This window comes from Pelodiscus sinensis, chromosome 13 (assembly GCF_052426305.1).
Source record: "Pelodiscus sinensis isolate ZL-2025 chromosome 13, ASM5242630v1, whole genome shotgun sequence".
Classification (NCBI taxonomy): domain Eukaryota; kingdom Metazoa; phylum Chordata; order Testudines; family Trionychidae; genus Pelodiscus; species Pelodiscus sinensis.
In genome coordinates, this window is record NC_143064.1 from 4,993,673 (window position 1) to 5,019,610 (window position 25,938).

Consider the following 25,938-nt stretch of genomic DNA (forward strand, 5'->3'; position numbering starts at 1 on the left):
GTTCCTACCCTTTGTTTCCTATCTTTTAACTGGTTATCAATCAATGCTTTCCTCTTAATCCATGAACTTTTACTTTGCTTAAGAGCCTTTGATGAGGGACCTTGTGAAAGACTTTCTGGCAATCTAAGTATACTATAGCCACTGGGTTCCTCTTGTCCGCATGCGTGTTTACCCTCTCAGAGAATTCTAGTAGATTAGTAAGGCATGATTTCTCTTTACAGAAACCATGTTGACTCTTCCCCAACAAATTATGTTCATCTACGTGTCTGACAATTCTGTACTTTTCAAAGACCCTCCCAGCACTGCAAAGGTTTACGTGCGGCTGTTGTTTGTCAAGGGTAAAGTTTTATGTGTGTCCCAGATTTTTTTTAAGGCTTGTTTGTTTATTGAAGGGCGAGTGATTCATTGATAGGCAACCCAACAATAAGTCAAGTGAGCTAAACTCAGCTGAGCCACTGACTTGTCATGTGGCCATGGCCAAATAACTTAACCTCTCCGTGCCTCGGTTTTCCCATTTAAGAATAGGAATGATGTTTACCAATCTTTTGTCAAGTGCTTTCATATCTATGGCTGACAAGCTTAATACGTATTCTCTACGAGGTGTTCAGTAAAAGTAATACAAATATTAGCAGTAAGTAGCCAGCTGAAAAAAAAATTACAAACGTTGATCCATATATGTTTATAAAATATGTTTGAAACCATATCGATTCCCAATATTTTGCCTAAATAAAAATGAGCACATGAAGATTTTTGTATTAAATAACTTCAAAGCAACACCAAAAGCATTGAAACACACATTTTCCTGGTGGGAAAGGCCATGTCTTGGGAGTAAAGGTGAAGGGAATCTACTTCATATTAGCAAAGACGGATCCATTGAGGATTACTGGCCCAATTCTGCACACCCTAAATTAATGGCGTTTTGATATTGAGGTTCCTGGGAGCGGAATGGGGCACTGCTGCTGGATTTTGAGCTGCAATTCAAATTTCTGATGAGGTTTTCTTTGTTTCTTATTGTAAATGTTGCTGTTGGCAGTCTCACCAGAACTGAAAGCCAGACAGATTTCAGATGAAATCCTACTTCCAAGGTTGAAATGTATTTAACATTTTTATAAAGTGCCTTTGTCCTGGAAAGAAACGAGTCATAAAGTTCCATAGTAAATCTCTGGGAATTCCTTTTTGGATGGTGTCTTCTCCATAGCCAGGTGGTTGATTTCAGCGTTCTTTCTGTGGGCTTTCTGTGCTGGGTGGAGACTCGCTGTCGCTAGCCAACGCTTGTTTGTTTGAACTAGGAGTTCAACGTGGAGTCATCTGGACAAATGCACTAATTCAGCACAACAATTACACTCATTGGGGTAAAAATGTAACTGGCATTGTGTATGTTTTGCTTCTTAGCATCCTCCCGCCGACGGAAAGTCTCCGTCTGCTGAACTGGGTTGGATTTTCAATTCTGTTATGGGTAATGCTGCATGGGGAGAGCATCTTTCCCTGCTTTCATACATGGATTTTATGCAGTCACAGTGGGATCGGGACTCTCCCCCCTCACACCCAGACCCTGCATTGCCCTCTCCTGCCTGGAAAAATATGTAACCCGCCATACCCCGTTTCCCAGATTTGCTGGATTAAAAAGGTTCAGGTGTATGTAACATTTGTATCAAGTGCCTTTGTCCCGGAGAAGAAATGGGCACTGCCAGGAAATGATGCTCCTATGACCTAGTTGGTCATGGCATACCTACACTTGGGGCAACGTGCACGCCAGAGAATAAAGATATCGATTCCCAAATCCATTCAGTGGTGTTGCACCATCATTAAACTGATGTAACAGGGTGGGCTATGGGGCCCATGCTCCCTGTTTCAAGTGGCTTCCAATCTGGGTAGATGTCAGCTCTCTTACATTTGAGGATGTGGGTTTTTTTTGTCTTCCCAAGTGTCAAAATACATTTTCCTTCTCCCCAAGTCAATGTTTATCCTTTCCAGAGTCACTGCTCCACCATAGATCTTTTTTTGCCTGTCGCTGTTCTCAAGAGAATCCTAGAAGGGACCTCGAGAGGTCATCAAGTCCAGTCCCCTGCCCTCCTGGCAGGACCAAGCACCATCTACATCAGTGGTCCCCAACACGGTGCCCGCGGGCGGCACGGCGACTGCGGGGGCATTTGTGTGTGCCCGCCAAGTGCTCGGGGCTGGCCTGGCCCCAGGCACATGGCACATGCATGGTGCCGGAGCCGGCCCCGGGTGCATGGTGCACGGTGAGCACCGGCCCCGGGAGCGCCACAGATTGGCTGTGCTGTGGGCGTGCGCCGCTTGGGGGGGGCGCTGGCCCCGGGAGCACGGAGCTTGCGGGGAGGGTGCTGGTTCCAGGCGCGCGGCGCTTGGGGGGGGCCCTGCCCCCAGGCACCCAAGTGTTCCCGCCCTCTGGCGCCCGGTGAGCAAACGGCCACGCCCCCTGGCACCCAGTAACCTCTAATGGTTGGGGACCACTGATCTACATCATCCCTGACAGGGGGCTGTCTAACACAGGGCTACTCAACTTTGGACGCCCCGGGGGGCGCAATGATACAGCACATGCCCAGAGCTGCAACTTAAGTGTGGTTTCACGTACATGCAAATATATATGCAAATAGCTTCTTTCACACTGATGGGCATGAATCCAAGATTAAGGCAAGACTATACCACATGCAGGCCCCATTTCAGTCAGTTCTGCTGATATTAATAAAATGCAAAAGTTACCCAATTTCCATCCATATAACAGCACTTTCAATGAGCAATGACAGTCCAGGAATTTAACTACTAAAAAGCTTCTCAACAGAAGACCCTTGTATTGACTACTGGTTTGTTTTGGCTCTGCAACAGTCCAGGAATTTAACTACTAAAACACATATCAACCCAAACTGCACCATAAACCCAAACGGCACCGCGGGCCACAAACAAATGGGCTGCGTGTTCAGTAGCCCTGGTCTTACCTGCTCTTAAATATCTCCAGTGATGGGGATTCCACAACCCATCTAGGGGAATCCTGTCTTACAACACCGCCAACCCCAAGCATTCAAACATTACAGATCAGGCTTCTAAAATCGTGAGTGGTAGAGGTAACAGATGTGCCATTCTTTTATTTGCTTTCTGGATTCTAATGCTTTAGGTGTCAAATTTTCAATCCGTGCAGCCGAGAGGGCTACCAACTTTATTGTAATCGTCTTTATTTTGTTTTTTAAATGTATCTCCTAATCCCATGACTCCAGGAGCTGGGTATTAAGAAGAACATCAACTATTATGAGAATCGTGATCAAATTGCTAGAGTCAACAACATTGCTCCTCTGATACAAATATGCACTAGGTGAAGATCGGCGTATATGGTAAAGGGCCCAGTTCTTCTCTCAAACACTTTCCGACTCCTGTTAACTTCAGTGGCATTGGGAAGGGATGTTTGAGGGGGGAATTTAGCCCATGTTCGGTTGTTTTTGCACAGCATCGCCGTTTGTCCATTCTTTTGAGGTTGAATTGCTAGCTCTGCAAGCATCCAGGCCCCGAAAAGTGTAGGGCTTTGTAGCTAAAAAAGTCAACCATCTGAATTCCACCTGGACGCTTACAGGGAGCCAGTGCAGATCATGTAGCGTGGCTCTACCGTGTTTCCGATATTCAGCTCCACTTAAGTAGGCTGCTGCACTCTGCACCGTGACAAGCCCGAGACCTGTCGGCACACTCCAGCTGTGCCCCCTTTCCTGAGACTACTGGCGGTCACGCTCCTTTCATAAGACGCGGGATAGAGCTTCTGCCCACTTTTCCACTTGCTCTCACAGCCTAACAACATCTCAGCCTTGTCTAGACTGAGTCTCAGCCAGCCAGCTCTTATCCAAATCCCGAGTTCAGCCAAGCACTGGACAATTAATTGCTCGGCCTGGGTCAGATGTGATGGAGACGTAGAACTGGCTGCTGCCAGCATGTGGCAACCTATCGGATCACCCAATCATGCAGAGCAAAAGAGGTGGCAGTATGGATCCTTTGTGGGCACCAGAGTGGAGGACCAATTGTCCACAGTTACTCATTGGGGTCTCTCAGAAAGACAGGAATAGAGCGACTGATTTCACTCTGCTAGTGTCTGCAATTGAATCTCCCGGTCAGTTGCACCTACAGCTGTCTACAGTTCTGCAAGAATCCAGGTGGACAGTTTTATATAATATTGTTCTACAGTTAATCTTGCAGAAAGAGAGAAGGTTGGCACCGGTACAGTAGTAACCCAGTACTAGAACGCAGCTGGGACAGAAAGTGAGGCCTCGTTCTGCATAACACGACCACGTTTATTACTGTGTTTGGCCTCTGTATGGGGACTTTCGTAATTAAAATGCTTTTGAGACCGGGAGGCTTAGTCTGAGCACAGGAGGGGAAATAGCGAACCCCCGCGTTCTGTCTTCCGCTGCGTCACGGACACAGGTCCTTGGACGAGCTTTGCTCTGCATCTCAGCTTTCCAGTTTGAATACGGGAATATTTAATACTTCAGTTGCCTGACGTTGTGCTGTCAGTTGATGAGTGACCTCCCAGACACCCCCTCCTCGTGGTGGTCGGTAGAAATGAAGCCTTGTGCTAAAAAGAAAGGTGGCGTGGGAGTGAAGAGATCCAGAACAAATAGAAAAGAACACGACAAGTATTCCTTTTCTGGTGTCTGAGCGGGGTCGCTGTGTTAGTCCGTAAGTTTAACAACGACGAATAGTCCTGTGGCACCTTCGAGACAAACAAAAATACATAGAGTATGATGAGCTTTTGTGGGTAACACCTGTGTTGGGTAGATACTTTAAACTAGGGATATCAACAGGTAGTCGACTATACGATTAACCGATAAGCCTGGGCTTATCAGTTAATCATGTCGACTACACACGTTTTTTGGCCCCCTTGCTGCTTCTATATCAGAGGCAGCAAGGTGGGGGGGAGCAGGAGCCAGTGCTGGGGGGAACTGGCTTGAAAGCCTGTTTCCCTCAGCCCTGTCTCTGAGGTGGTGCCTGCCCCTCCCCGCACGCTGCTGCCTCTGTCAGTTCTCCCTGGGCAGCAGCCCCTGTCCACACGGGGAGGTCTGAGCTCCCCATGGACAGAGGTTGCTCTGCCTCCCCACAGAGCAGCCTCTGTTCATGGGGAGCCTGGGCCCACCATGGACAGAGACTGGTCCCTGGCAGCCGTTCCCGTCCTCAGCTAGCCCTGGTCGCTGAGGATAGAGGCCTCCCCCCCCACAGCAGCCTCTGTCTGTGGGGAGCTCAGACCCCCTGTGGATAGGGGCTGCTGCCACCCTGCACTTCTGGCTCTGTATCAGGGGTGGCAGGCAGATGGTCAGTGTGGGTAGCTGGTTTTTATACTGTCTCCCCACGAGGAACAGCTCCTATCTAGCACCCTGTGTTGCTGCCTCTTATACAGAGGCAGCAGCATGAGGCAGCAAGACGCTCCCCGGGAGTGGGGCTGGAGTACACGAGTTGCCGGCCCTGCCCCCAGAGACTATCGAATAACCGTGTAACCGATAAGAATTCACATGATTACACGACTATTCAATTAACCAATATCCGACATCCCTCCTTTAAACTTCAAGCAAATTGTTACCATGCAAAAGTAAACGTTTTGGGTGAATTCCCAGTCGTTGCATGGGGTCTCATCATGATGGCAGTGTGAGAAGCAGCTTGTTGAAATAGAAATGTTTTATACTGAGGCAGCAGTATGACTATTTTTGCAGTATTGATGGCACGTCTGAAACCATCCCCTGCACTTCTTAACTGCCAGAGAGTGGCTTTCTTTTTTTAAATATTAGGGAGGTAGCTGTGTTAGTCTGATCTTGGTAAAACCAAGATCTTTCTTCATTGTATTTACTTTCCTCATTGTATTCCTTTGTTATATAATGGTCAGGGCTCGACAATTTAGGTAATCTGCTCACCCTGGGCGAGTAGATTGTAGCCTGGCATGGCGCCGCAGCACGATCAGCCTGTGCGTGCACAGCGTGCTGAACTACGCAACTGGCAAGCCCTGATAATGGTCCTGCCAATTCACTTTCAGAATATGATCTGAAGAAGTGGGTCTGCCCCACAAACGCTCATCACCTAGTAAACTATTTTGTCAGTCTTTAAAGTGCCACATATTTTTTCCTTTTCTGTTTTAAAAACAGCCACCCAAAAATGGCCCTTTCAAAGCTGTTGATGCTGTTTTCTGGTGGCTTTTCTCTGATAAAAACCACTGTTATCTCCTCAGGGCTTCCTCCCATCCTAATTACAACGGAGCCCCTCATTAGCTCTGTCGGGAGACAGTCAAACAACATATGGTATTTTGCACTTTAGGATGCTGTGGTTACCAAGCACTGGAGAGAGACAGGAAAAGGGGGAGTTAACATTTCATAACCATTTATGGAACAAGCACAGCCCTCGTTGGACCCAGTTCAGCAGAGACTGTGGGCCTCAGATCAGGAACTTTATCTGGCTAGTAATTGCATCGGCATGCTGGCTTTCTTGTGCATGCGTGTGGGCACTTGGGGAGCAGGATTCAAAGCTGCAGAACTTTTGTGCTGGCATCCTCTCGTGAGTATGAATTAAACAGCTCTCACGTGCAGGACCATGGCTGGATTCTACAATTGCCTGAAAAGTAAAAAGTAAGTGATGTTCTAACCTTTTCCCTCTACCTTTTCTGAAGTTAGTTGATCCTAGCAGGTACTCTCCAGCTGTGTGTCGGCTATCTGCCTAAGACCTAGAAGCGGTGAATAAAATGGCCATGTTCTCACCCTGATGTGCCATTCGTAATAACAAAGAGCAGAATAGGCATTATGGCTGTAGAATTAAACTAATGAGAATAAAAAAAAATGTTTGTTAGTGGACTAAATATCGCTGGACACACTTACTATCCCTAGAAGGGATAAAGAAGGAAAAAACCCTCTCTTCTTTCCAGATTATTCACAATTGTACAACCAACTTAGGTAAACATAAGAAACACAGAAAAATGCAGGCTAGTTTCAAAGAGCTGCAGTCATAGCATTAGCTACTCCTTAAGAAATTCATGTGCACAGCTTTTGCTCATAAAGGCTGAAGTGTTGGGGTTTTTTTTCATTTTTGTTCTCCACTGTCCAATTGTCCTTTTTCTTGTATTTAAAATCTATCATTTTGGTGGTTACACTGTAATGGGCTGTGGGCCAGCTGTGAAGGGAGAATAAAATCGAACACTGCGTGCTTATATTTGTGCTTTAGTAACTATGAAGGCACCTTGGTTTTTCCATTGATACTCTCCCTGCTAAGGAAGGGGAGGAGGGGAACAAAATATTCTGTTGTAAAAGCAGAGCCATGATATTTTAAGTGAGCAGACTGTACAGGGCTCTATGCTTGTCATACAGTACAAGATTTCCTGGAGGAAGAATAGCAGTAAAATGCCAACAAAGTTACATCTTGATGCTTAAGATAGGAACACATGATCCGTCTGTCATGCAGCCTTGTTCAATGTGTGAGTGAAATCCCGTTAATGGGAAAGCTTCCATTGACTTCAGTTCACTCTCTCTTCTCCCTCAGATTACATACTTCAGTCTAAGAGCCTGTCGTACTGCTTCCTTTGAGACTCGGAAAGTCAAAGGGCAGTCAACTCCATTGTATTTCATCCAGGGTTTCCACTGGATTTTCATTCCCTTCGGCACCTCTGACTATCTCAGCCAGAATCTATAAAAAGGGTTTCCATGTTTAGAAGAGAAAGTAATACCCGTGCAAAGAGAGCGACTAGCTACGAGGGAGTCTTGCATTTGTGAGAGAGCCACCTTGTAATTATCTCTAATTAGGAACCCATGGAAATCTGATTTTCAAGGCTAATGTAATTGCCTACTTCCGTTATTAAAACACCATTCCCGGAACTTTCTGCTAAAACTTTTTTCTGACGCATCATTTAGGATCCATTGTGGCAGAGGCAAAAATGGATCTTGTGGCCTGGGAGACCATTAGTTTTAAAAAAAATTGCCAGATGAAACGGCGCTGAATTAGGTTCTGATGACGTCCGTGCCTTTCCCATTGAATCACTGCCTTTTGTTTGCCTTTGTCCCCTTAAATGCCGATTTTCTTTATTTCGTTGCTGCTCTGGGTTTGTTTCGACTCCGTTTCAAAAGCTGTCATCTTAGCTTTGTGATCCGTTCCTGGGTGGATTAGTGCAAATATTAGCACTTGGCAGTCTTTTTTGTTTGATGTTCATACGCTACTTTGGTGGCTATTGCCAATTAAAACCAGTATTTAAAAAAAAAAAACATTGTGATACCAGGTGGAGTACAAGGCAGCATTTTTATGTGGTGTGTTAGGAATTTGACCTTATGGGTTTGTCTACATGGGGCTATTGAGCAAAATAGCTATTGCTGTTAGGAACAATGTGTATATAGTTTCCTATGTGCCTCCCAGGCAGACATGACTCCAGAACAAAAGTTACTCTCTTCCAGAACAGAATGTCTACACTTGGAGTTATACTGGACTAGCAATTGTGGATTAGTTATCTCTGTGTAAAGACCGGAATAGTCTTTGCAGCACTGCTCTCAACTCTGTGCTTATTTACATCTACCCAAACGCAGTGACTTGTACACTTTCTGCACCTCCTCCCCCAATTGCTTGAACACCCCCATACACGTACGTGTGTTTCTGCTGAGGTTTGTAAAATGCTGTCGGAGTCTCTTCGATGAAGAATGACCCTGATGTAGCCAGATTTCTACTGTCCTGTCATCTCTAGTGGAGAGAAGTGCTCAGTAGAGAGAACTTTCTGGAATCCCTCACAAACTGTGTGGCCTGAGCAGTCGAGCAAGAAGGAGGTGAACCGAAATCTTATGTCCTCCAAGTCTCTTATCGTAAGTAGATTTTTTTGAATCACATTGACCTACACAAATTCATAACCTCCCTCCCCACAATTGGAGATATGCGTCGAGGTGATTCTTGTTTAATTTCATGGGCACAGATCTCTCCTCCCCACATTCTTTGCAGCTACCTCGTGGTGTGAGGTGATGTACAGATGGAGAGAGGCAGGCAGTTCCTGTCCTGAAGAGTTTACAACAGTTAGGGGCAAGTTGGCCTGGGGGAGCGCATGCTGCCCATCAAGGATCTGTGGCCCATGAGACATTTTGTATACCACACACAGGGTTGCCAGATTGCACTGGTTTCTGTCCACGTAGTTTCCTACCAGTATTACTAAAGTGACATGCACGTAAAACGGGGATGTGAAGTGACATGCACACAGCACTGACGGGGAGAGCTGTGCGCTCCTTCTGTGCCCAATCAGAGCGCAGCTAGGGTTCAATCAGCACATCCCGCACGTTCTAGGTACGTAAGCGCCGCTAGCAAACCGACCCTGCCTCAGGAGAACGTTTTGGTTACGACACTCTTGCAACCCACTCAGACAAGGTAGGGCCACTCCTGCGGCCCACGTGCTAGCCTAGGGTGCTTGTCACTGGTTTTACAAGCTAAATCGGCTGGAGTGGAAGTGGAAATAGGGACCAAGGCAAGAGTCTGCCCCAAAGCACATACAGATCAACGGCAGCACTGGGAACAGAACAGGCGCACTCTCCTGGCCGCTGAATCCCACTAGAATTGCAGATGTTTGGCCCTGGTTCTAAACACTCCCGTAGACTATCCCTGAACGTGTTCTGCTAGACCAGTGGTTCCCAAACGTTTCAGCATCACGCTCCCTTTTCGATTTTTGAAAAATCCTCATGCTCCCACCCCCAATAGCAGCAAACTTGTTGCCATAATAAAAAAGAACTGACCTTGACCGAAAAACAAAAATAGCAGGAAAACTTGGGGGAAGGGGGAGCTGAGCCGCCTCGCGCCCCCCCTGGAATTTCTTCACGCCCCCCCCCAGTTTGAGAACCCATGTGCTAGACTCTCTCTGTTACCGTCTCACTGAGCGCACCTAGGTTGGACAGCGAGAAATGAGGCCAGCTTAAAATCTTGTCTTGCTGAGCGCTAGGTCTGAAAAGCCAGTGTAAAGTTCAGTCGTGAGTCCAACGACGAGACAGCCGCCTCTTACGCCTCTGAGGCCAAACTCAAGGACACGCAGCACCTGTGTGGTGGGAGTCTTGGGAACGTGTCAGTCCTGGGAATTTGTAAATGCACATGGAATGGGGCTCCGTGTGGATTTGCCAGTGTACCCGAAAAGAGGCGTTTGCTTTGAGTAAAGCAAGCCCATAAATGAGATGTACGGAACTTTAATATTTGTTTACCGTGCAAGTAACTCCTAGGCCAAGGTAAGCAGCCTCCCTAAATGTAAACCTTCCTGTTGATACGGCTACGGTAATCAAGCCATGCCCTGTGGAAGGCAATGGGCCAGATTTATTCTTGGTGTAACTCCGGATTCATTCTTGGTATAACTCCATTTACCTCACTGTAATTCAGCCATGGATAAATCTAGTCTAAGTATCCGTTTTGTTTGGGGTTCTGTGCTTGACCCTAAAACTCCACGTGGAGCCCTCACTCCTGACACCTTTATGTTGAGGAAAAGAGCCAGAGCAGTATCAAGTCCTGAAAGACGTGGATCTGGGAGGATTTTCCTAGGGCAGCTGGTGCTGTGGTAGATGGCATTAAGGTTGCGCCAAAGGACCCCTCGGAAGACCCGGAATATGTGGTGTGTCAGTGGAGGGACGGGGGGAAGGGCGGGGGCGGGAGGGGCGAGGAGTGACTCAGAGCTGCAGCACACAGTCCTGCAGATACTCAAAGCAGCTCTGCAGCCCATAGAATATCCCCCAAGAGACTCCTGTAGCTACTAAGGCCAGATCTTCACTCTGAGTTCCAGAGCAGCAAACCAAGATGCAAATCTACAGCGTACTGCACAGTCGCATCTCATGGGGACAGTCCCACAGCGTTCGAGCAGTGTCCATAGCGGATGTTGCTGTAGGGCAAGCAGGTTTGCTGCAGATTCACACCCTGGCTTGTGGAGCAGTCACTTACCGTGTGGACAAATCCTTATACAATGGGAAATTAGTCACTTCAAAATAGGGTTAGGATTTGGTTGTCTCGTCTCAAAAAAGAGATATTGGCATTGGAAAAGGTTCAGAAAAGGGCAACAAAATGATTAGGGGTTTGGAACGGGTTCCTTATCAGGAGAGATTAAAAAGACTGGGATTTTTCATCATAGAAAAGAGGAGACTAAGGGGGGGATATGATAGAGGTCCATAAAATCATGACTGGTGTAGAAAAAGTGAATACAAGAAAGTTACTTACTTGTTCTCATAATGTAAGAACTAGGGGACACTAAATGAAATGAATAGGCAGCAGGTTTAAAACAAAAAGGTTTTCTTCACGCAGCGCATAGTCAACCTGTGGAACTCCTTGCCAGAGGATGTTGTGAAGACCAGGACTTTAACAGGGTTCAAAAAAGAGCTGGATAAATTCATGGAGGTTAGGTCCATCAATGGCTATTGGCCAGGATGGGTAGGAATGATGTCCCTCACCTCTGTTTGTCTGGAAATGGATGACAGGAGAGGGATCACGTGATGATTCTTATGTTCTTGTGTAGGATTTGGTCCAGGTTTCTCCTGAATGTCCATATGATATGGCAGTTTTCTACTGCAATCAGAGGAAATGTCAGGTCATTAGCTTTATCTGGATGGTGATTTACTGCTGAACAATGCCCAGCATTATTAATTCCCCTCTCGTGTTTGCCAAGAAAGCAAAGAGTGTGCACTCCTCCCAGAGTCACCGTGGTTTACAACATACTCACATGATACTGTGGCTGGCCAGATGCTAATCTAAGTAGACTTTTGTAAGACCTACTTGGTAAAAAATCAATTGCTCGCAGCCGTTATGACAATGAAGTATTGAGGCAGCTAGTACTTTATGACTCAAAAGAGTTTGTAAAAGAATACTCTTGCTGCCAAAGTCTTTCTCACTCTCTAAAAAGGCTCGCTGTAACTTAAGGAGCTTCATTCTACCAGCAGAACTGGGCAGCAGGAATTAGTGCTTGCAGGGGAAACACCCAGACTGCTGACCTCAGCAGAATGAAGAGTTCAAAAGGTAAAAATGTACCGCTTCCCCTCAGAAATACACTGTGAAACTGGCTCAAAAACGTGTGTTTGCAGCTGCCAATTAAGCCCAACCGCCGATGCCTGGCTGGAAAGCAGCCTGGACCCAGAGAATGGAAACTAGGGATGTTACATTTAGATTAATCGGCTAATTGAATAGCTAACGCAATCTGCATCGACTATTCGATTAGTCAGTAAGGATGCTCCACCGTTGAAGTGTAGCAACAGCTGCTGCTACACTTCAAAGGAGAAAGTGCTACAGAGAGCACGGGGCCAGCGGGGGACTCAAGCAGTCACCCGCTAGCCCCAGGCTGCACACGGCGTTTCAAAGCATTAGCACCGCATTGAGCCCAGGGACAGTGGGGGAGTCCTGGGCTGCACACGGCGTTTCAAAGTGTCAGCACCGTGTGGAGCCCAGGGTCAGTGGGGAGTCCCCAGCTTGTCCCGGGCTGCACGTGGCATTTCAAAGCATCAGCACCGCATGGAGCCCAGGGTCAGTGGGGGAGACCCGGGCTGCACGTGGCGTTTCAAAGCATCAGCACTGCATGGAGCCCAGGGTCAGTGGGGGAGTCCCGGGCTGCATGTGGCATTTCAAAGCATCAGCACTGCATGGAGCCCAGGGTCAGTGGGGGAGTCCCGGGCTGCACGCGGCATTTCAAAGCATCAGCACTGCATGGAGCCCAGGGTCAGTGGGGGAGTCCCAGGCTGCACGCAGCGTTTCAAAGCGTCAGCACCGTGTGGAGCCCAGGGTCAGTGGGGGACTCCCAGGCTGCACGCAGCGTTTCAAAGCGTCAGCACCGTGTGGAGCCCAGGGTCAGTGGGGGAGTCCTCATCTGGTCCCGGGCTGCACGAGGCATTTCAAAGCGTCAGCACCGCGTGGAGCCCGGGGTCTGGCCCTGGATTGCACGTGGTGCTGCCGCTTTGAAGAACTCCCTGCTCTCCCCCCAGCCCTGGCTGCCTTTCTGATAGAGACAGCAAGGGGGAGGGGAAGTGACTAATCGACGAGTGGGTCAACTATCCGATAAGCATTTGCTTATCAGATAGCTGACTAGTCATTCGCATCCCTAATGGAAACTGTTGATAACTGGGGAAGGGGGAGGCAACAGCCATTTATTGTAAATATTCACCATAATGTGTTTTAAGCCGTGAGGGTCTTTTTGCATCATAGGACTGATAAAGACAACCCTGCACAGCTGGCTCCCATTGTACCTGTGTGAAACCCGGATACTTGGGTTCATTGGACTCCGTACAAACTTTATACGTGGACTCATTTTGCATGGTCCCGAGTTCCTTGTTAGCATGGACTCCAATGACAAAGGATGAAATCCTGACCCCGAAAAATCAACGGTAGCTTTGCTGGGGTCAGGATTACACCCTTGGCCTGTATTATCATGCCATTGGTTTATGCCAGAGGAGCACTCGTAGGCCAGGTCTACACTAGAACTGGAAGGTTGGCTTAAGGGACGCAACTTCAGCTACGTATTATACGTAGCTAGAGTTGTTTTACCTTAAGCTGAGCATGGAGCTGTACTCACAGCGGGAGGCCGACAGGAGGAAATGCGTCCGTTGGCTTCTCTTACTACTTCTGACTGTGACCCGTACCCATGCCGCCTGGAGCCGCCCTCGGCCTTCGATTTACGGGTCTGTACTAGACCCTCTAAATCAAACGTCAGAACGTTGCTCTCCAGCGCGGCGAGTGAAGACGTGCCCTTAGAGTCTCATGCTGAGAAGTGCCGTTCCGTGCTGCTATTGTTTGAATCTGGCTCGCTGATTTTACCCTTTGTTTTAAAACTATACTTTTAAAAACCACGTGAGCTGTTATTGGCTCAGTGTATTCTTCTACTGCAAGAAGTGGTTCTTAGTCTCGGAATGCCAGGGTACATTGTGGAGAGACGTTCTGAGGAAGTGTTTCCTCAAAAAGCAGCTGCCCCTGTGGAAGGGAAATGGATACGTGGGTTGGGCTAGCTGGTGGCTTTCTACTTCACACAGATGTAAGGGAGGTAGGAGGGGGCCAGAGAGGATCTAGTGTGTGGGCTGAGTAAGTCTGTTCTTCACACAGGATGGCTACGTCTACACTGACATGATTTTCCGGAAATGCTTTTAACGGAAAAATTTTCTGTTAAAAGCATTTTCGGAAAAGAGCATCTAGATTGGCAGGACGCTTTTCTGCAAAAGCACTTTTTGTGGAAGCGTCCGTGGCCAATCTAGACACGCTTTTCAGCAAAAAAGCTCCGATCGCCATTTTCGCGATTGGGGCTTTTTTGCGGAAAATAAATCTCTGCTGTCTACACTGGCCCTTTTGTGCAAAAGTCTTTTGGAAAAAGGCTTTTGCCCGAACGGGAGCAGCACAGTATTTCCGCAAAAGCACTGACAATCTTACATGAGATCGTCCGTGCTTTTGCGGAAATTCAAGCGGCCAGTGTAGACAGCTGGCAAGTTTTTCCGCAAAAGCAGATGATTTTGTGGAAAAACTTGCCAGTCTAGACACAGCTGAAACGTAACATGAAAGAACCACGTTAGGGTCCGGATACCTGTGCGCTAACCATACATGCAAGGTGTATTACACGTGTAAACGCTCTCTCTGCTGCTCTGGCACATGTATCCGCATCAAACACAGCGTCGCTAGAAGGCTTAGAAGCTATTTAAAGGGGTGCTATGCAATTTCTGGATCCTCCACCTCCCCACACCCATGCGTTTCACTCCCTTCCCATCCGGGTGCCTCACTGGGGTAATACCCCCTCCCATCAACGTGCGCACATGCACTGAACATAAAAGCACGAAGGATCGGTCACGTGTGTCCCACGGAGGAGACCCCAGCTGCACACAGGGAGTCTGTGCACAGCTGTGGCAACATCAGAAAGTCCCAGCTGACTGACCAGAATGGGGCTTTCCCAATCCGTCTTCCCAGCATGACTCTTAACTGGAATCCTGCTGCTGAACTCGGCATGGCCTTTCTGACAGTCATTGGAATGGGTAATGAGCGTCAGTAACGCGCCACGACCCTTAGCGCCGATTGGAAACACATTTTCCCCAGCTGTCCGCTTCAGAGCCTCTTGCTTTTTTGCAAATCTGAAATAACACACAATAAAATGCAAACTGGCCGCCTGGAGTAGGGATGCCCTGTTCTCCACTCAGGGCATTGCACCTGGAGCACAAGGGCACAGCCCTCCTGACTTAGATCTGGCCAGCAGGGCGAGGGGACAGCTGGGCCAGACCTAAGCAGCAGGGCAGATGCATGCTCCAGGTCTCGATCCACAGAGCTGAGAGCCTGGCCTGCTGGAGGACAGGACCTGCCATCACAGGATCCGTGCAGGACAGGCACACGCTGCAACCCCTTGGTCCCACCAGCAGGGGCAGGATCATCTCTCTCCCACCAACCTCCATGACAAAACTGATAACACAAAATAACGTGAAATTCCCCACCCAAAATAAAACATAAATATTTTTTTTTAAAAAGAATGTCATGGAAGGTCATCAGAGCTGCATGATACTGATTTGCCTCCAAAGGATTAAAACTAATAGCAGGTTTAAAACTAATAAAAGGAAGTGCTTCACACAGCGCATAGTCAACCTGTGGAACTCCTTGCCAGAGGAGGCTGTGAAGGCTAGGACTATAACAGAGTTTAAAGAGAAGCTAGATAATTTCATGGAGGTTAGGTCCATAAAAGGCTATTAGCCAGGAGATAGGAATGGTGTCCCTGGCCTCTGTTTGTCAGATGCTGGAGATGGATGGCACGAGACAAATCGCTTGATCATTGTCTTCAGTCCACCCCCTCTGGGGCACTGTCGGCAGACAGGCTACTGGGCTAGATGGACCTTTGGTCTGACCCAGTACGGCCGTTCTTATGTTAAGGATATAAAGTACTTTAAAAAGTCTGTACGAGCAATCTCTTAATCCACTTCTCTGTTGTCTTCTGAAAAGGCAGCCTCCAGGAAATAAAGCAAACTGGGGATGTACTAGTGGAGGCAATTAACCGATAAGCAGGAGCTTATCGGTTAATGCTCTAGACTACACACATTTCCCTCTCCCTCCTCCCCCTCCGGCCAGTGTATTTTTTAGCAGGCTGGCCAGCAGTCCAGCTCAATCCTGGCCTGGCTTGCATGGGGTCTGGGAGGACCTACTCCCACTGTGGCTCTGCATTTTAAGTGCATCAGGAGCTGGGTGGGCAGGCAGCCCGGCTCAGTTCCAGCTCGCACTGCATCCGGGAGCTCAGACATGCCTACCCCTTCCCAGACAGGGGCTGCTGCCACCCTGCACTGCTGCCTCTGTATCCGCACAGGGCGACAGGCAGCCGGTCCATGAGGGGAGCTGATTTTTACACCGGCTCCCCTTGTGGACCAGCTCCCGCCTGGCACCCCGCACTGGCTGCCGCCCCCGCCCCCGGGGACTATCGAATAGTTGACTAACCGATAAGAATTCATGAGGTTGCTTGACTAGTCGAACTGCTATTTAACATCCCTAAAGAAAACTCACTTCACAAAAAAGTTGGCCCCTTAGAGTAATACGGTATCCCACTGGGACTACTCTCCGCAATGGGCCCTATGCCTGGTCAATACGTGTTTACAGGGTCAGGCCTGTGGTCTTGCAGTGCCTGTGATAAGGAATAAACGGTCGGTGTTCAGAATGGACCCCAAAAATGATGCGGTCGCCCATTGAAGATACAGGAGAATCGAGGAAGGCAGAATATACTTGGATTTGGGGCCAGGCCACGGGGGCTAACACCCACATTCTTATATTCTTGGAAGGCACCATGACATCTTTAGTGACCACATTAAATGTGACCAGTAAAGTGCACTTAATTGCAGTCTATTCTAGAAATACTTTCTGAGCTGGCGTGCAGAACTTTCCGCCAAGTATTTCAAGTCACTTCTAACACAGTAGATTGGTCTTTGAAAATTGGCAGTTGGCACTGAGCATCAGGGACCGTTACTATTCAAGGAACTAAATTATACCATGTTTAGTATCACAAACTATATGTTTAGTAGTACGGAAAACTCCAAGGCCAGAGATATGCACCAATACCCAACCCAAGATTTACAGAACGTGATCACATGCGGCCCCGGGCTTGGATTCCTTGGAGCACCAGGCTCAGGCCGGCGACAATGGGATGTTGTTCAATGAGCATGATTAGCTGGAAGCCTTTTCGGAAAGGGAACTGCATACAGCAATTCAGGCTGCTTACACTCACCCCACCAGAAAGAAACATGGACACTAAGATGAAACAGAATTGTTTGTTGTATCAATAAAAGCAAGCAGGATCTTATGAGGGGGATAAGGCAAAAAGCCACATTATTGTAAAGATAATAATAAAGAATAAAGAAAAGATAGAAGCAAACAACATTGTTTAACTACTTATTCCTATCGTTACTTAACCCTTATACACTTAGGGTATGTCTAGACTACAGGGTTTTGTCGACAGAAGTTTTGTTGACAGATACTGTCGACAAAGCTTCTGTCGACAAAGAGCGTCTAGACTACAGTACGTCGACAAAACTGCTGGGTTTTGTCGACGTTATGTCGACATAACTCAAAGGCAGTGTGGAGGCAGGTATAGTTTTGTTGACAAAAGTCCACATTTGTCGACAAAACCCTGTAGTCTAGACACACCCTTATATATAAACATTCATTCAATCATTCATCCATTCATTCAGGTTCTGTGTATTGTTATAGTTCCCAGCCTGGAAGTTGCTTATGACAGAATACTGGCCAGGTACTCTGTACACAAGTGATGGGAGTGGGGAGGGAAGTCCTGATCAGATGCGCATCTGAAACTCCTGGTGGGCTGGCAGCAGAACCTTGGACTCTGACTCCATAGTCTTTTAGTCCAGTTCTTATAGGAATTTCTTCCTATGCCAGTCTATGGGAATTGCTGCATCATGCTGATGTCCAGGGTGGCTGCCAGGTGCTCATCAGTGATCTCATCGGGTGGACCTCCAGTACTTGGTTTTCTCCACTTGACACCTTTTGGTTGCACTGGCACCTGACGCCTTCTTCAGTCCTTTGTTGCTGCATTCTCAGGCTGGCACCTCTCAAAAACCATTCATTCATCGTCCAAGCACTCTCTCTCTTACATCCATTCCCTAATTAATGTTTCCCGTACAGTATTTTGTATAATAATAACTTTACATATACGAGAGTTGTAGTTACAAAAAGTCACAAGTTTCTGGGTGGCATTTCTTAAAACATTCTCTCTCTGAGTGCTGAGTTAGTTACTATTATAGTTATAGCAATGCCCTTAGTTAATTACAGGGCTTGGCTCCCAGAGCAGAGTTAGTGGCTTGACAATGCATTGTTACAATGTATGGCTGCAATGTCAATTTCAAGCAGCCCCTTGCAAAAGCTTGAGCCTGGGACACAGAGTGGGGAGCTGTTTCTGGCTATATAGTAATAAATCTAAACATTTAACAATCTTAACAAATAATAATAATAAATCTAAACACTTATATGCTTATGCTACTTAACAAACTTATGCTACTTAGACTTTAAGTTGTGGGGAACAAATTATGGGGAGTCACTTCCACTTGGGGGAATCAATTTTAACACATTAATATGTTATCCCTACATACTGACCATATAAATCAGGAGCCTGACCATGTAAACATTGTACCATTGGTGGTACTCACAATAATGAGCGCTTTCCTGGAAAGTAAGTGTTTACAGGGTCAGTAATTGATTAAAAGTTAGGGAAGAAAGGGCTGGAATAAATGGTCCGGTTTCAGAATGGAAATAGGTAAAATGTGGTGTTGCCCAAGATCTACGCTGGTGCCAGTGCTGTTCATCATGTGCATAAATTCTGTGGAATAGGGTAAACGGTGAACTGGCAGAGTTAGCAGATGCTACAAAAATACTCAAGATAGTTAAGTCTAAAGCTGGCTGCCAAGAAATGCAAACGGATCTCATAAAAGTGGGTGACTGGGAAACAAAATGGCAGATAAAATTCAGTGTTACTAAGTGCAAAGTAATGCATATTGGAAAATATCTCTCTCTCTCTCTCTCTCTCTCTCTCTCTCTCTCTCTCTCTATATATATATATATATATATATATATATATATATATGAATATGAGATGGGGCCTAAATCAACAGCTACCACTCAAGAAACATCTTGGAGTCCTTGTAACTAGTTGTCTGAAAACATCCACTTAATATGCAACAGCTGTCAAAAAAGCTAAGAAAATGTCAGGAACCATTAGGAAAGGGATAGAAAATAAGAAAGTGAAAGCCATAATGCCAGGGTACATCCACATCTTAAGTACCGTGTACAGCTCTGGATGCATTAGAATTGGAAAAATGAAGAAAAGGACAACAAAAATTGTTCGTGGTATGTAGGGTTGCCAGGTGTCTGGTTTTGAACTGGACAGTCCAGTATTTGAGCTTTCTGTTCAGGAAACAAATTGAGGCACTTTGGCCTTTGAAGTGTAGCAACAGCCAGACTGTTGCTTATTGACTAATTGAAATTGCAAATTGTGTCGACTATTCGATTAGCCCATCAGTCTAAATTTAACGTTCCTAGTACATGTCAAGGCTGGTAAAACAACAGTCCAGGAGTTTTATTAAATAAAATATTGGAAACCAAACAAAGTTAATTTCAGGCCTGTTGGCTTTTCCCAGCTCTCACTTTGTTTTATGTTCGTTCATTATTATTGGGGCAGCACCTGTTCCCGGGCCAGCGCCTTAACTGTGCTAAGCCGCGTCCAAATGCACACAAAAGCCGTCTCTTACTGCTTTATCTGGTTTTGCCTTTGCTATTTACAAACTCAAAGCAGCGGTTGCTGATTATTGTATTTGCACCCATACTTAAGCTTGTCCAGAATGGTATCAATTAGAAAACAGAGGCATGATCTGCTGAGAACTTTTTTGCTAGGTAGGGGTGTTATTTTAACTTAATAGTTCTAACAGTACAACGCCTAGTGTGGAGGGCGGTATAATTCAAGCTGCATAATGTTTGTGGGTAGGCAAGCCTTGAGTTAGCTTTGGCATGCCTGGTTAAAGAACAAAGAGTGTTCTGGCTTACTGTTTTTGTTGGGGCTCTTTCTTTTGGCTTGTCATTCCAGAAGTCTGGTGCCAATTAGTGAACCGTGAACTTCAATTCTTAGTCATAAAGAATTGACAAATGCTTAGTCATTCTCAGAAACGTGCAGTGATGCGTTTGCCAGACAATGTATACGTAGCGCTCCTCCTAGTGTGGCGTTCGTGTCGCGCAGATCCAACGGGGCTGTATTTTGAGAGCGACGTAGCTCTGGGGAAAATGCTCAACGTTATACTGCACGTTTCCTGTCAAGCTATTCAACTGGAGCAACATGCCGGTGGCTGGAAACCTGGTTGGGATGGGACGTGATTTTGCTGATTCGCTACGGCAACCCCAGGAGGTTGTTTCTGTTCATTACAGAAGGGGTTAACGTGTCTTCCTCTGAGCTAGAGAGAAGTTGAGAGTGGTGGGTCGGTGTCCGGGTGGGTTCTCACGTTGTTGCTTGGACAGAAGAGAAGGGAGCGTCCTGAAAGGAAACATGCTAGGAACAGCCGGGCTCGGGAAAACAGAAAGTCTGATGGTGAAATTCAGAAAGTGGGTAAATCTTTGGCTCACACTTACGGTATTTGTGAACATGGGGTGCTGTCATTCCACCCACAGCCCTCCTTTCCCTCACGTTGCTGCCCCTGGATTGCTTGAGAGATGAAGAGGGATGTCTTGTGGGCGACTGCATCCTTCCAGCTGGTGGCCTGTTGGTTGCAATGAAGCGGTGTCACTAGGTCTCAGCAGTCCCCAGTGCTGCCATGGGTCTTCAGCTTTTGCCAGCAGGTTTTGTGATTGGCTACTCCCCTCCCCAGATTGCAATCCCCTCGTATGTTCTTATGAAGCATGTAGTGTGGGGCTGCAATTCTTAATGGCCTGGCTGCTATTGCCGCGGCTCGGAGCCTCGGGCCCTTTAGAATTGCCAGGCCCTGGGGTATTTGCCCCATTTTCCCCCTTTCCTCTGTTGTCGGGCCTGTTCATCCAAGCAGGGGTACAAAAGGCAGCCAGCGAGAACACGCAGCCAGAGCTCAGTGAACCATTGAATGGTCACCGGGATTAAAAAGACCTGCCTCCATTCACATCAGCCATTTGGAGTAAATCTTTTGTGCACCCCTGTAGATCAAGGGGAGGGAAATCGTTTAGGGCAGTGGTTCCAAACCTTTTTATACCATGGACCGGCAAACTCATTCAAAAACCGTTGGCGGACCGTCACAAAAATATTTTGCATATTCATTTTTTAAATTAATGTATTGCACATTTGCATCTTCATTATGGGCATTTTAGCCCTTGGTATTTCAGGCAAATCAAAGGAGGGGGGCGGGATGGCTAACAACTATTCGGAAAACCTGCTGTGTGCACATATTAAAAAAAACCCCAATAAAATAGCTGCTAATACTTGTTAAAGAGTCTTCTCCAGGCCAAACCTTTTGCCTCAGTTGTAGGGTTGCCAGATGGTTGCTGGGAAAATTTTGTTGAGCCAAAAAAAAAAAAAGTGCGCCAGAATTTTCTCAATTTCTTTACTGGTTCAGTAACGGACACCTGGCAACCCTACTCAGTTGCACCAGAATTAGAGGCAGTACTAACAGGTCTGACCGTGCTGGCATATTCTGCACACTCCTATTTTCCTGTGCATAATAACAATGTGTGTACCTGCAGGCTGGGAGCAGATAGAGGCCGGGGGAGGCTTCCGCCAAGCAGGGAGGGAGGGAGAACGGAGTCGCAGGAGCAGCCGCTTTGCACCCAATGTTTGGCCCGCCAGCTGGGCTGCGTAGCGATTGCCAGAGCTGGAACTGGGGCCATGGCGAGGCTGGAACTGGGGCGTAGTAGGGGCAGCCTCACCGTGGTTCCGGCTCCAGCTGCAGCACCCCCAGCTTCCGGCCACCCCACTCACATTGTTGCTGCCTGCAGAAGGGCGCAGGAAGGGAATTCCCTGGGTACCCCAGGAGGCAGAAGGAAATAAAAACGGGCAGCATGGCCTGGCAATGTGCCGCATCCCCTCAGACAGGGGTTCGCAGCCCGCCGCGGTCTGTGGACCGGCAGTTGGGAACCGCTGACTTTCTGTTTCTGGCCTTACCGGGATGAACAAAGTTGGAGAACTTTCTCCTGTTTCCCTTCAGATGAGAGAGTTGCTGGGCTGTTGTGGTTTAGGTTTATATTCCAGAGTCCAAATGATCAAAGGCACGACCACGATAAGAAACAGCTCTCTGCGCTTCTAGTAATTCTAAAAATACCTCATAGATCAAGGGACTGTCCTTCTCCCTCAGGCTAAGATCCAGTGTTTGTTTAACAGCAGGAATTTGCTAGATTTGGAATTAAAGGCGGTCATAATGAATGGCGCATACTGTCCCATAGTTACAAGAATGACCCATCGGGTGGAATCCCTCTTGCTTAAAGAAAACCCAACAACAAATTGTATCATTTTGTTCCCCTCCTTCTTAATTCCTTATCTGCATTTCATGGCCTTGCCGCTAAGACCCAACAGAATTCTTCTCCCGTTTAATCCTCCTTTTTCTATTGCTATTTATTTGCAGTTCTTATGTCCTCCTGCTCTCCCTTCCCTAGGCTGGTTCCTTCAGTCCCTGCTCCCAAAATTTGCTTTGCATTTTCTTTGATGCAGTCTCTACAGGCTCTTGGTGAGTCACGTGCTCCTCCACCTTCCAAACACGAGGGACTGGAGTCTCAGCGGGTAGAAATCCGCAATGGTTCCATCGGTTGACTCCAGATGAAGACCTAGTCCCCCTGTGCCCAGGAAGCGAGACCTTCATCGCATGGCCGTTGACTAGGCAACATGATTTTTGGCTCGCCCCTCCCCCAACAAATTGATCCTGTCCCCATACCCAGCCCCTATCCTGGTCTGCCCCCCAGACTCATCTCTGCTCCTCCAGAGGTGGATCTCTCTCTCTCAGGCCTGGGGGTCCTGCACTGGGGTCCCGTCTCTATCTGACAGACTGGGAGGCCAGTTCCAGAGGCTTTTCAGACATCCCCCCCACTATCCCAGGAAGGGTTCCGCAGAAGGGAGGGAGGAGAAGCTAAGGCCCATCCAGAGCCTGTTGCTCCCAGAAGGGGAGGAGGAAGAGGCGCTGCTGGGCTCTGTAGCTCCCTCCCAAGAAAACAGCTTCAGGCTGCTGGGGCGAGGGGCTGCTCTTCCAGTAGCAGCTCTGATTGGTTGCTCGGCTCCAAGAGGCGGGCTGATGGGGTAGGCAGCCAATCTGAGGGGGATCCTCTCCCCAGGAAAGGCTTAAATTCCCTAGAGGACTGGAGATTCTCTCTCCTCCTGCCACTGCCAAAATCCAGTCAGGGTGAAAACTAGGGTTGCCAGGTGTCCAGTATTCACCTGGACAGTCCGGTATTTTCACCTCCTGTCTGGTAAAAAAAATTCAGAGAATACCGGACACCCGAGATGTCTGGTATTCTCTGAAGTTTTCCCCAGCCAGGAGGTGAAAATGTTGGGCACCTGGCAACCCTACAAGCACTCAGCCCCCTCGTCCCCCCAAGTCCGCCTTGGCCCCCAATACCTCCACCCCCCTGACCCCAGCCCCCATGCTTACCTGGTTCCCCAAGGCTGCCAGCACAAAATGGCTACCAGCCAAAAGACCTAGGGGAAGCAATGCGTCCCATGGGATTAGGCTGCGGCGAGGCCTTGCAGTAGATGTTACCACCAACTGGATTGCGGGAGACCAGATGGAGAGATTCCCTGAGTTTACTGCCAAGAGCAGCATCTGGGACTATCACGCCTGCGTTTTAGTTGCACTCTCATAACCTAAAGACTGACTGTTTTGACTAGAGTGAGGTCTTATGGCACGGCTAACCCTCTGAACGCTTCCAGCAGTGTCTCCTTTCCTCCGTGCACTTGGAATTCCTGGCCGACTGAATATCTGTTTTAAATCCTCTTGGATTCCAATAATCCCAGGGAAATTCAATCTATGCAGTGTTTTCTCCTGCCCCCTATATAACCTACCAATTGGGGGATAACTGGCTATTTTGAAGAGGATCTAAAAAAACTTTAGAGCCACCTTTAATATTATGTGTCTTAAACGTAGGCCAGCAGTGCAGAATTGTATTGCTAGGGGCTGGACAACCATTGTGTTGGTCGCTGGAATTAGAACAACACCCAGCTCCTGCCTGGTGCTTGTCGTCCACTGATCTCAAAAACGTGTCTCTATCGCTGTCCCCATTTTACACAACTGAGGCACATACTCACGCAGTAATCCAGCAGCAGAGCACCTTAGTCTCCTGGGTCCCAGTCCGGTGCTATGTTCACTGCTAAACAGTTTGCAGGGGAGGGCCAGATAACAGCGGAAGGACTGTGTTTAGTACAGCAGACAGCTGTTCCAGCATGCCCAGTTTGGTTTTGAAGCCCATGGCATGACGGACACAATGACAGCGTCGGTTTCACCCTGATTCCAGTTTGTGGCATTCTGACAATTTTGACTCCCTGAGCACGAGGAATGTCTGCTGGACAGCGATAGTGGCTTGACATTTCCTGTGGCTGAGTCCGCTCTTTGGCTGGCGAAGACAGCGTTCTGCAGCATCCTCGTGGATCTGACGTGGACGGTTCCAGCCACCCCCAAGTAGGGATGTTAAATATCGGTTAATTGAATAGTCGAGTAACCTCATGAATTCTTATCGGTGAGTCGACTATTCTATAGTCCCCAGGGGCAGGGCTGGCAGCCAGTGTGCTCCCGCCCCACCCCCAAGGAGTCCTCTGCCGCGCCACGTAAGGTGCCACGTGGGAGCTGGTCCACAAGGAGAGCCAGTTTAAAAACCAGCTGTGATAGAGGCAGCAGCTCAGGGTGGCAACAGCCCCTGTCTGTGGTGGGGGAGAGGGAGGGAAATGCGTCTAGTCCAGGGGTGGATGAGAGTGCCGTGGGGCCCAGGGCAGCGCTGCGGGGCCCTGGTCAGCGAAATTTCGTGGGGCCCCTCCTTTGACACGGCGCATGAGCGGGGCCTCGGGAAGCCCGGGGCAGCTGCCCCTCTCGCCCTGCCCTAAATCCGCCGCTGGTCTAGTCCATAGCGTTTACCTATAAGTTTTTGCTTATCGGATAATCGGTTAATCGACTACACTTTTACATCCCGACCCCCAAGTTTCTCAGGGTCAGGTAGCTTTGAAAAGGTCCCGTGTGGCCAGCGATTCTAGTGAGTGGTCCAGTGCAGTGGCTGGATGCCTCTGCTGATTCTCACCCCAACGTTATAGACGTTGAAGGTGGGAGAACAAGACATCTGGGAATGAGCAGCTTCATTCCGGCTGTCTCCTAAAAGTTTCTCAGGGGTGGTTTAAAGAGGATGAAGCGCTGGAGGGGAGGGGGAAGTTTTGACCAATTTCTAATCGGGTGGAAATCAGCATAGCGTAACAGCCCATAATATTGGCTAAAATCCTGTCCACACTGAGATCCTAATTGTATGTGCTCAGTCCTTTTAAAAATGGTCCTGGCACACTTGATATTTTTCCCTATGAAATGTCTTGGAGAAAACACGCTGTAGGAACGCTGTGGGCCGCATGTGGTTAATCTGGGTTAGCCACTGGTGGGCCACAAGACTTTTTGTTTACCTGAGTGTGGTAAACCGGATGCTCCCAGTGGCTGCGGATTGCTGTCCCAGGCCAATGGGAGCTGCGGGAAGTGGTGTGGGCGGAGCACTGCTTGGAGGCCTACCAGCAGTTAACCCTGATGAGCCGTGTGTGGCCAGTGCACTGGAGGGTCTCTGTAGATTGTTAGGGAGGGGTTTTATTCTCAGCGCGGAAAGGCTAGCGCTGAAATCAGTGGAAGCAAAGTGACTCATTATATATGAGGAGATGGGCCTGTTACCGCGTCTCGTGAGTGTAGAGGGGGGAAGAACTGGTGAAGTTGTTGCACCAGACAACATAAAGAGGTGTCCGTATTCCTCAGTCCAGTGTTAACCCCGGTTTGCATTTCTGCCTCGTTTTGAAGGATAACTTGCGAATGTTTCTTGTCT

General features: G+C 48.0%; 1 protein-coding gene across 6 annotated transcripts in view; it reads left to right on the forward strand.

The window, feature by feature from the left end:
• Window positions 1-6,370: 6,370 nt before the first annotated feature.
• Window positions 6,371-25,938, forward strand: part of LOC102451066 (uncharacterized) — a 69,870-nt gene continuing 50,302 nt past the window's right edge. For 3 of the 6 annotated variants that reach the window (XM_006135298.5, XM_006135299.5, XM_006135301.5), the window contains exon 1: window positions 6,373-6,605. In XM_006135298.5, coding sequence (XP_006135360.3) covers window positions 6,571-6,605 — 35 coding nt within the window. In that variant the 5' untranslated portion in view covers window positions 6,373-6,570. Of the gene's footprint in view, window positions 6,606-7,509; window positions 8,811-25,938 lie in introns of all 6 variants that reach the window. The other 3 variants (XM_075941125.2, XM_075941126.2, XM_006135297.5) reach the window with 3 other exon arrangements.